The sequence below is a fragment of the Alosa sapidissima genome, chromosome 11 (assembly GCF_018492685.1).
Source record: "Alosa sapidissima isolate fAloSap1 chromosome 11, fAloSap1.pri, whole genome shotgun sequence".
Classification (NCBI taxonomy): Eukaryota; Metazoa; Chordata; class Actinopteri; order Clupeiformes; family Clupeidae; genus Alosa; species Alosa sapidissima.
Window position 1 is genome coordinate 30,323,418 of NC_055967.1, and position 12,500 is coordinate 30,335,917.

Below are 12,500 nucleotides of genomic sequence, written 5' to 3' on the forward strand. Positions count from 1 at the left end.
AAATATTTCTGCAGTTCGAAAAGGATCTTCATACAAAGTGAGAAAAGACAAAAGTACAACACACTTTCTTTTTTTCCGTAATAATACATTTATTGTCATATATTATGAAGAAGGAGAGGGGGTGGGGGACGGGGCCTGGCAGTGGCTGTTGATTTTAGTTTATTTGATTTTTCAGCCTTGAATCTAAAAACACTGGAATATAAACCAGATAGTAGTAAGTGACATCCGACTCAATATCAGCAGTTCCTTCCTGTCCAAAATGCTCTCTCTTGCAATCTACTGAGGCTTAACGGGTGAATTCCACTTAAACAATACACATTGGTATAGCTGTCAGTTACTGTATCCTTCAAATGTATCCACATCATCCATATAACAACTTTACTGTGACCTTATGTCATCTGTTGACTTCTGTTATGTTGTAATTTCAAATGTGTTAGTGTTCGGTCATAGCATAGTGTTTCATATTTTAGCACGGACGACACACATCATTTACAATGTTGAGATGATCTTGCATGCATGCAATGTCCTTCTCGCTCTCTCTCTCTCTCTCTCTCTCTCTCTCTCTCTCTCTTTCACACACACACACACACACACACACACACACACACACACACACACACACACACACACACACATACACCTGCACTGTGCACAATTGCTACTAGCAAATAATGCACGGGCACTGGTCAAATTTCAAGAGATCCAGCATGATTTTGAAATCGAATGAAGCAAGTGACATTCACATTTCATGGGCAACTGTAGATCATATTACAGTAAACTGAACACTTTGGAGTTGCTGCAAAATGAGCATATTACAGATAATGAGAACAAAATGACACTTTTTTAATGATATACTTCATATCACAATGAGCTGCGATTCTTTGTTTCAAAACATTACATGTTAGTAAATCACTGTATGCTAATCATCATGCAATTGAGTTCTAACTCGCTGATTCATGTCTAGATCCTAATTCATTTATTATTACGTATTCATTGGTCATTTATTAAATACATTGATATGTAATCGCACTGACTAAAGTCCTGCCAGGGTATCACATGCTGAAGAAATGAGATGACTGCACTGGACTTGAATGAACTCTTAGATGAATGCAAATTCTGCTCTAGAAGAGAGTCAGTACATTTCACCATGGGTGGCAGTTTTGACAAGTCACATCTTTGATTTTTACTTAGATTGTCACAAGTTTGAGTTTGATTTTTTGAATTAAACGGTTATCTGCACCAATGCGTCTGGATGGAGTTTTGGAGGGGGGGTGGGAGGGTGAGGGGTAGAATCCATCATAATGTTCCTTGACTCCAAAGCAAATGAATGGCACTTGGGTGACTTGGCCAAGACAGCCACCATAAGGCAATGATTTCCCAAGAGAAGGTTTGTGTGTCTGTGTCTGTGTCTGTGTGTGTGTGTGAGTGTGTGTGTGTGTGTGTGTGTGAGTGAGTGTGAAATAACTGCTAGGAATAAGTTCTTAAGACATAAAGAGCACAGCTCCATATTTCTGACGGTGCTCTTGCTGAACCCTACTTTAATAGTGTTCTCACACAAATGCCCCTTCTCACAGGAGGTCTGTGCTCCTTTGTAAAGAAAGACTTTAAATAAATAAAAATGCAGGACAAGACCAGGCGTCTGATCAGTGGAGTGGCAAATCGGTTGACTGGGAGGAAATGACCTCCACCAAAGAATAAAAGCATCCCACTTGATCAGATAGGCAGTCGGAGCTTTAGGCAGCCACTGTAGAGAAAACTGCCCATGCCAAGTGATGACTGGGTAAGAGATGGACAGGGCGAGAGTTCGAGCTTCATCTTGACCAGACTCTGAGGCACATTTTGGAAGGCCACACGCACGCACGCACACAGACACACACACTCATACACATGTACACACAAACATACACACACACACACACACACACACACACACACACACACACACACACACACACACACACACAACCCACAGGATTTTCTGGGGTCCTTAAGGCTTTCAGATGCAATGTCTTCTTAGGAAAGAGCCTTTTGTTGGATGCTGTAGAACCCTAAAAAAACACATTCCAGAATATTCTTCAATGGAGACAACCACTGAGGTTCTAGATGCCATCTAGCTGTCAGGAGTGTAGCTATATATACCCTGCATTAATTACAGGTTAAAGATTGGCTGTAGACGAGAACTGATGGACACAGAAGTACCAGTGTAGAGGATATGCATGTAGTGTGTGACACGATGCCTGAAGTGCACCTCCAGAGGGAGCCAGCCACTCGCTCTGTCCTCTATGGTCATGTTCGGTCCGGCACAGCTAAGATGCTCATGCCCTAGCAGTGACTATACACATATATACTGTACACCACACAACTCTCTAACATAAGCTACATCTTATTGCCCATGTCTGTAACACTTTGCACAGCTAACGTTACATAGTCCCCTTTGGGCAAAAAAAGACATCTCTGGACATAAGTGCTCGTCCTGTCACCAGGCTATGTTCTGCTCTTCGGGTGCTGTTGTCCATGTCACAAGAGAGTTCGTCCAGATGGTTCCACTTCAACCCTTTAAAGGTGAACAGAACTACTGTAGCGTACAAGCATGAGGCTCACTCTCTTGTCTTCCTCTCTTATAGAAGGTTGTTAAGGGGGGCAGAAAGACCCAACTCTCCATGTTAGGGGGGTTGTGGGTGTCATACTACCAGACATCCAGCAGAGGGAGCTGTCTGGCAGGGTTTGAAGCAAGAGAGCTGCAGTCTGTCCATTCCTCTCCTCAGGTGTCTCTCTCATTCTCTGGCTGCAGCCCCAACTCAGACTTACAGCTGGTCACTCTCCTCAGCGGGGGTGCGGCTAGTCCGGTGGGGGTGTTCTGGGTGAGTAGCGGCCTGGGGGGGCTCGTAGCTGGGCAGCTCTCTGTCGGCTGGTACATCGCCCTCGGGAAGGTAGGGCGGAGGAGGCAGGTCAAACCATGGAGGCCTACTGTACACACAAACACACACACACACACACACAGAATTATTTCTTTTACAGTAAACCAATGAAGGATTTCAATTCAGAGTGAGATACTGACATTAACACATTTTTGGATTGCATTCAAATGCATATTTGAACAAAGTCAGCAATCATATATGCATACACACACACACACACACACACACACACACACACACACACAGGTAAACAAGCCAATGGCAATACAATGACATATACACACACACACACATACACACACACACACACACACTTATACACATGTACACACGCGCACACACACACACACACACACACAAACACACACACACACACACACACACACACACAGGTAAACAAGCCAATGGCAATACAATGGCATATACACACACACACACACTCATACACATGTACACACGCACACACACACACACACACACACAGACACACACACACACAAACACAGCAGAAAAAAGTGAGCCAAGAAAACTATTAAAAAAAAAACCTTTAAGTGAGGAGAAATGTTTATGCCCTGATGAAACAATGCCTAATCAATATTTAAGAGCTTATGTTGTTATGAGTCAGAGTGATTTGTTATGTTTATTCATAAATCTATGCACATAAATGTTTGTTAATGAATGTGGGTAGACATTTATGCTGGAATGACTTCATTATGATTCTAATCATAGCAGTTAGTTTATCTAAGCCAAGAGAACAAGCCCTCTGGCAACAGACGCTCGTCATAGATGAGGTGTGCCTGTGCAAGTGTATTTATGTGTGTGTGTGTGTGTGTGTGTGTGTGCGTGCGTGTCTGTGTGTGTGTGTGCAAGTCTGTGTGTGTGTGTGTGTGTGTGTGTGTGTGTGTGTGTGTGTGCGTGCGCGTGCACGTCTCTGTGTGTGCGTGCGTGCGTGTCTGTGTGTGTGTGTGCAAGTCTGTGTGTGTGTGTTTATGTGCAAGTCTGTATGTGTGTGTATGTGTGTGTGTGCGCGTGCACGTGTGGGCACACTCAGTCTTATAAATATGTGTGATTGATATGTATGCACTGTATATCCATATGTTTTTGCTAATGTGCATTTGAATGCTTGTGTTCATATGCCATATGGGTGTGTGCTTTTGTGCTTTGTCTGTCTCTGCTTGTGGATATGTTCATTATCATATCGCATATATGCCCTGATGCATATGTGTGTGTGTGTGTGCGTGCATGCGTGCGTGCGTGTGGCTGGTTAGGTGAACATCTGTGAGTGTGCAGTGCATACACAGATGTGTGAATGTGGGTGCATATATGTCTAAGTACTGCATGTATGTTTCCACACACATGTGCTTGAATGTATCCATAAGTACATGTGTGAGTGTGTGCTTGTGTGTGTATGCGTGTGCGTCTCTCTCTCTCTCTCCTACCTGGCGTCCAGCACAGCCTGTGAGTAAGAGGGGGGTGCGTGTGATGGTGGTGATGGTGGGTAGAGGGCGCTGGCGAGCAGCTGGAGCCCCGGTGGCGGGGAGGTGGGGCTAGTGGCCAGGGCGTGGCCTGGACTGAGGCCGCCGCCGCTGCCGCCGCCGCCGTGGTGATGGGCGTGCCCCCGCTCCACGATGAGCAGGCGGGAGAGCAGCAGGGGCTGGTGGTGCGGGCCGCCTCTGGCCCCGACGCGGGCCACGCGTGGCAGCAGCACGCTGCGCTTGCGTTGGTGGTGCAGCACCAGGGCCAACAGTGCCACCACCAGGACAAAGATGACGGCACTGCAGATGACGGCGTAGGTGATACTCGGGTAGTAGCGCAGCCGGTAGTCCAGGGTGACCACATCCTCCCCGGGAGCCTCTACACACACACAAATACAAAGCTTATTAAACATAACATGCTAAAACAAACAACACATAAAGCATAACACACATAAACATAATGACTTTCTTAATGACATAATGTCTTTCTCTCATACACACACACACACACATACACACGCGCAAACACAGACACAGACACAGACACACACACACATACACACACATACATACACACACACACACACACAACCACCGCACCTTAGCAATAAAAAAACATTTTCGGTAACACTTTACTTGACGGGTGAGTTCAAAAACGGCAATGCTGCTTTGCGATTGATGGACTTTTTTGACAAATTGTCATCGTTCTGTCTTCCACATTCATGAAAGGTTTGGTATGAATGTTGAGTCATGTCTCATGAAACAGTCATGAATGCTTTATGTGCAGTTTATGACAGCTGCTATGAATGTGTTATGAACTCACCCGTCAAGTAAAGTGTTACCACATTTTCTAAATACACCAGGCCATACACCACTCCTCAAATTCTCCGCATTAAAAACATTGCATAAGTCTCCCAGAAAATCTCACCTAGAACGACTAATAACATTCCATAAAACACTTTTGGCAGTGAGCACAAACAACCGTGTCCAATAAAACAGTCTAACAGCCTCCTTAGCAGGCACAGCGAGTCTGTCAACCATCCCCAACAACATCCTGGGCTAGACAGCACACGGAGCTTCCCTCACGCTGAGTGCTCCCAGCTGGTCCCCGCGTCAGGCAGGCAGGCATACAGGCAGGCGGCCATTAGAGGGGGCCCTGAGGCCACTTCCTGTTTGGGGTCAGAGGTCAACAAAGCAAGAGGCCTTCTGGGGCCTCTTCTTTTGAACTTTCTTCTTTGAGATATAACAAGGCTCTTCTGGCAGGGCCCTTGAGGTTGTGTGGAGAGCAGAGTGTGTCATGGTGACCGGGGGACAGGAAGAGGGATAAGATATGGAGGAAGTGATGGGGCGGGGGGGTGGGGGGGTCACTGGGACAGATAGGGGGAGCAGGGAAGGGCCTGGGGCTGTGGTGGAGCACATGGGAAGGGAGAATACATAACTGCTATCTATATCTGGGAGGGAGAGGGAGAGAGAGAGAGAGAGAGAGAGAGAGAGAGAGAGAAAACTGTGTGATGCTGTAATACACAATTCAAGTAAGACCAGACAGAGATGACAGGGAAGAATGAAGCAGAAAGCAGGAAGATAATAAAGAAAGAAAGAAAGAAAGAAAGAAAGACAAAAGGAAGGAATAAATAAATAAATAAATAATATTAGAGACAAAAATGGAGAAAGAAAAATAGAAATGGAATAGAGAAAATAATCAGATAAAGAGGGAGAGGGAGAGAAAGAGAGGACGGTGTTTAGGTAAAGTGTGATTATTAGATAGATAGTCTAGATAGAATATCTGGCACGATGTGTGAACATGAATATCCCTTTGGGCCATTAAAGACTATCTGTCTAAGGTCTGATGAATATTTATCTGAATGTTTAACTCTTTCAGTGCCGCACAGATCCCTTCACAGGCCAGGAGGCAGAGTGAGGGCACCTGTGATCCACAGCACCAACAATCACAAGGAGGCAGAGTGAGGGCACCTGTGATCCACAGCGCCAACAATCACATTGGGCTTCATTAGGAAAATATACTGCACCATGTGAGTGCAACAGTCTCTCATTGCACTGTGGGAGAGAGTCATATGTGTGAAGTACCTCACACACATGTACACACACACACATGCACACACACACACACACACACACACACACACACACACACACACACACACACACACACACACACACACACACACACGCACACACACACACACACACACACAGACACACACACACACACAGATGCATGCACACACTCAACACATGCATGCACGAATGCATGCACACTCACACACACACACACACACACTCTTTCTCAGCCCATAAAACACCCACCAGCAGAATCAGGGCAGTGGAGGTCATCACCACATCTGCCTGCTGTGGAACTGCCCCAATTTAATCATCTCTGAGTGCTGCAACCACACCCACACCCACCTACTCTCACACACACACACACACACACACACACACACACACACACACACTCACTCCTCTTTTCTACTGCCTGTCTCAGAAGTGAGTTAATGTAGTGCCAGATAGCTAAAATGAGACTCCACGTGTAGGTTATGGGATGAGCTGCGGCAACACATCATCAACTGAGCCCCCCCCCCCACACACACACACTGTTCAGCACTCACATCATCAACTGAGGCTGGATGCACACATACACACAAACATACACACATCCCCCCCCCCCCCCCCCCACACACAGCTATTTACACCAGCACACCCACAAACACACATATATACACACATGTAAAAAACACACAGATAGAATACACACATCTACATACTGTATATCTACAGACATATACATATACAAAGCCACACATGCATGCACACGCACAAACACACATCAAACACACACACACACACACACACACACACACACACACACACACACACACACACTCACATACACCGACACACACACACACTCACACACACACACACACACACACACACACACACACACACACCACATTAGAGATGGAATAAGGGAAACTACAGCTCAGCTCAGAGGAATTGGGGATATTTTGAGCAAGTAGGATGAGCTCATGTCATATTGCGGTCACCGGAAAAGTGCAGAAACACACACACACTTGTTCACACACACACACACACACACACACACACACACACACACACACACACACACACACACACACACCAACACATACGCATGAGCTTAGCCTCTTCCAGTAGTCTCTCACCCAAACGCGCACACACACACACACACACACACACACACACACACACACACACACACAATCATGAACACAAACACACTAAGGTACAGACACAAATGCAAACAATGTGTAACATGTGTGACATTTACACACACACACACACACACACACACACACACACACACACACACACACACACACACACACACACACTCTCTCTCTACTAGCTTGCATAAGCACCACATTTGCTCCGTGATCTCCCGGGAGCACATCAATGTGGCCCTAAAACTCTACAAACATGTCTCCCTCAATCGCGCGGCACAGCCGCCTCGGCTGCTGACATGTTGGCTCATTAGGGAGTCCTCCACACATCTGCGGGGCCTGCTTGCAGGCACAGGATGCTGTTATTAGCAGGTGCTTTGTATAATGAGGGGGAAGAGTGGAGTGGTTGTCATGGACACCGGAACACAACAGAACGCAGGAGGAGAGGAGGGGAGGCGAGGTGGTGGTGGGGGGTATTATGGGATCAAGCATGGGTTTGTTGGGTGGTTATAGGGGAGATGCAGTACTCATCTATCCTATAGGGGGCAGCAGAGGACCATCTTCCTTGACCATGGGAAGGCAGAGAAAAAGGCTTTTCTTATAATATTATCTTCCTTTCTTTAGTTATTTTAATACACCATTCTTTCTCAAGCCCTTGCCTTTTCTTTTAATATCATTTTTCTTTTCTCAATCTATTTCTGTGGTCATATCTTAATCTCATTATTTTTCTTCTAGAATATATCTTTCTTTCTTACTTTCTCGGTTTCTTTGTCCCTCTTTCTCTCTTCCCATTTAAAATCTGTCTTTCTAAACTCCAACTCAGCCATGCTTTTCAAGGGCACTGCATGTGTGTCTCAGCCACTGTCAGACAAACTCATATGCGTGTGTTCCTAAATGAACGTGTCCTTATGTGTTGTGTATGGATGTGTGTGTGTGTGTGTGTGTGTGTGTGTGTGTGTTCCTTTAAATAAATACCTTTACATAATAAAGGAGTGCATTGGTTTAAGATCAAGCTGAAATGTCCATGGGCAATGATGGTGGCTGCCGTGAACAGCGCATACTGTAGGATGGAGTCACTGAACACACCAACTTGGCAGCCTTGCCAACAGCTTGGAGAGCTCTGGAAGCACAGATCAGTCTGAAGCGATCAGGAGCAAAATTTAACTGGCAGTGGACTTCTGATAGCACTGATCTTTCATGGCCTGTTACCAGTTCAGAGTTCATGAGCCATCTCTCCATCCAGCTAGGCCGTTGGCATGGCAGCTCAGACACTGAAGGGTCCAGCTTGAGAAACAGTTCACAGATGGATAGATCAGCCACATTTAAGGCTCCTCAGCCCAATGGAGTAATGCTAACGTTAATGTTAAGAGAGATAGGCTATCAGGCATGATAAGCAAATATTATTTAGAGACTAGACAGAAATGATCAAAATAGTGTCTATACACAGTGAATAAAATCATTACATAAATTTATGGAAATAATAAAAAAAAAACAAAAAAAAACATGCCAGATGGAGCGCTGTTAGACGCCAGCGTCCCCATTACTAGGCTCAGTGACAGAATAGCCCGCTCAGATTTCTGTCACCAGTAATTTAATATAAAGCTTAATACTGAGAAACCAGCCCCAAGATATGTCAGAGTAAGTCAACAAAGGGAGAGGGAGAGAGAGAGAGAGATAGAGATGGGGAGAGGGAGAGATGGAGAGAGGGAGATTGAGAGTGAAACAGTGACAAAGGGACTAAACGTGAAGAATGGGAGAGTGACAGAGTTTTACAGAGAAGGAGACAAAGAAAAATCAGAGAGAAAGAATGAAAAGAAAGAAAGAGGGAAAGAAAGAGAGTTTACAAAGAGGAAGAGAAAGGACATAAGAACACCCAGGATGCAGAGAGAGTGATGAGTGAACAAACAGAGAGAGAAAGAGAGATTGATGAGAGAGGGAGAGAAAGAGAGAGAGCAAAAGAGAGAGAGAGAGAGTAGTGGAGAAGTAAAGGCAGCAGCAGAGCTCGTTCGACATGTCTTTGGCAGTGCTTTGGCAGGTGTGGGAGATTAGGATCATAAGCACTCGCTGAAAGTGAAAAACAGCGAGGGGGGGGGTCAGAGGTCAGGGGAGGACCGTTGGTTGCCTATTGTTTGCGGAACGTCCACGAGGGTTCGGTCTCCATGGGGACCAGCTATGTGAGCACTTCATTCTCCCCTTTCCTGCCACCTATTCACTGTTTCACTTCCCAAATTCCAAAACTTCTAAGCCACTGCCGATAAACAACCCTCTCAATCAAAGCGATCTGAAGTCCCGTTTTGACGAGTCACCCCAGAAAAACAGTGTTTAAAAATACATGAGCCGCTCTCTGAGGTGGGGTGCGGGCGCGACTGAAGAGGGGTGTAGGAGGAACTGGAGCCAGAGTCTCTGAGGGAGCGGGCCTGCCTGCCTGCCACCAGCATACGGGGCTATGCTCATTATCTACCATACAACACACAAAAGACAAGGACTTCAGCTGCCACTGAAGAGCTCATTACTGGCCTGAGAGAGAGGGAGAGAGGGAGAGAGAGAGAGAGAGAGAGAGAGAGAGAGAGAGAGAGAGAGAGAGAGAGAGAGAGAGAGAGAGAGAGAGAGAGAAAGGAAAGTAGGGGGAGAGAGGGAGGGAGGGTGGGTCCTTGATAATGATGCAGGAGAAGCAACGGGTGGACGGATAATGGAGGCTCTCTCTCCCTCCATCTGAATGCCTCTGTCTTTCTATGCCTACCTCTCACGTTCTCTAATTCACTCACTCACCTATTTACTCTCACTCATTCATTCATTAACTCATTCACTCACTCACTTATTTACTCTCTCACTCATTCATTCATTAACTCATTCACTCGCTTTCTCACTCATTAATTTGCTGTTCACTATGCATACCACCATATTTCAGCAATTGCACTTCAAGTTCACTACAATTCACCACTATGGCTAATTTGCGGTTCATGTACTTAGATAGACACTTTCGATTCCATTAGAGTTTATTAGTAATTCTAATTCATTTGTTGAAATTCTACACCTTTCAACAAATGAGAGTCTCAGGACATAGATATGCCTGACATAATAAATGCATGATTGGGAACTCTGCTCCCATTTCAAGAACTTGGATTAAGGATGCCGTATCTAGAACAAACGGAACCAATTTGAAAATGAGCATCCTCTAGAACACCCAGCCTGCTTCAGCCTCCGTCTCTCCCTCCTGCACTAATGGGCACTCTTTCCACCTGAAAAGTGTCCAGAGCTTCCTCCAAATCCGCTGGTAAAAGCCTGTATTCTCCAAGCACTACTTACCAGAAATCTATAGTAATACCATCCTGAGGGTTCACTCTCCCCAACCTTAGCAGGCAGAGGAAGAACAAGGCTAGCAGTGGGTAAGAATTGCAATGGCAGGATATTACAGTTTTTCTCAGTCGCTTTGGTGCTTTTCTCAGATCAGAATGAAAATCTATTAGTTCAACCTCATTTAGTCAACAACATTTAGTCATTTGTGCACATCATAGTAGCAATTTCTCCTTCCTCTGAACAAATTGCAAATGCTTTTGGACATGTATCAGTTGCTTTGTCATGTCAGTCAAAATGAACTATACTTATGAATGCTGAATAGTCGATCCCAATAAAACTAGTCTTCATTTCATTGCTTGAGTCATTACATACAAAATTGATGAACTAGTTATTAAATTCTGTCACAATGCTGTAGAATTGCAAAGAGCATATACAGTAAAAATGTGAAACGTACATATTCAGTGTCTTGTACTCACTTACTCTCCTAACTACAGCAATTTGTAACTTTACTGTAGTTTTCAAATGGCTGTACACATACTGTATAGTGCTGTCTTGAGCATGTACAGGTAGTGTCACCGAGTTCTGACCTTTTTTGCATGGGAAAACACTGAGAGAATAAACTGCCATAATGAAAACATGACAAAGCCATTTGACTATCTTGTTCATAAACGATGGTGTCAAGACTTCTCATTTTGATGACACTGGCAGTTTCATTGACATAAATACTTGCTTTTGAGGAATGGACTATCAATTTTGAGCAATTGATGTGCTTTTGCAGGTTATCCACTAGGTTTTGCAGTTTGCACCAATTGTTTTGAGAAATGCACTAACTGCTGTGTAAATGTTAATAGTGATGTAAGAAAAGCACCAAAGCGACTGAGAAAAATGTTCAACTATAAGCCATGAGAATAGCCATGAAGTCCTATAGGGGGAAAAAAATGCCATTATACTCGCAATGAATAAGAATGAAGTCTATTTGATGAAAGAATCAAGAGGACTGATGGCTGCTGGCACAGCATTTTTTTCCCATGATGCCTCAGCATTAGTGGATTAATGATGAGCCCTGGGGCCTCTGGGTGAGATCTCGGCGATTAGACGACACTCACGCTGAGACCGGGAAGGGACTCACACAGGCTGTTCATACAGAGAGAGAGAGAGCGGGAGGGGTGTGTGTGTGTGTGTGTGTGTGTGTGTGTGTGTGTTAGGGCCCCTTAGGGTTGGTATTTATTTGTACCGACAGAATTCCATCAGTACTAACAAGTATCACTTCATGCTAAATCAACGGTTGGTATAGATTTTAATACCAGAGAGCACATCTGGGTGAGAGAAGACCAGGCATGCCAAACCACTACAGATGTAATATTTTGTAATATATTTTTCTGTTTATAATATATTTTTCTGTTTTTAAAAGGGGCAAACGGAACAGATTTGCAGACATGAGTAAAATGTTTTTATAAATTAGTTGTGCTATGGTAACAATGGTAACATTTAACTTTTCGCTGCACTTGGTTGATATTAGAAATTACCAGCCTTTCTCTCTCAGGCAAATTTGGTACCTACGTGTTAAACAGTGGTAAGACGTAAGATGT

General features: G+C 44.7%; 1 protein-coding gene across 1 annotated transcript in view; it reads right to left on the reverse strand.

Annotated features, from left to right (window-relative positions):
- Positions 1-83: 83 nt before the first annotated feature.
- The window catches only part of ldlrad3 (low density lipoprotein receptor class A domain containing 3), a 74,647-nt gene continuing 62,230 nt past the window's right edge, over positions 84-12,500 (reverse strand). Inside the window, exons 5-6 of the mRNA XM_042111125.1 lie at positions 4,358-4,772; positions 84-2,967 (exon numbers count right to left, since the gene is read on the reverse strand). Coding sequence (XP_041967059.1) covers positions 2,805-2,967; positions 4,358-4,772 — 578 coding nt within the window. The 3' untranslated portion in view covers positions 84-2,804. The remainder of the gene's footprint in view (positions 2,968-4,357; positions 4,773-12,500) is intronic.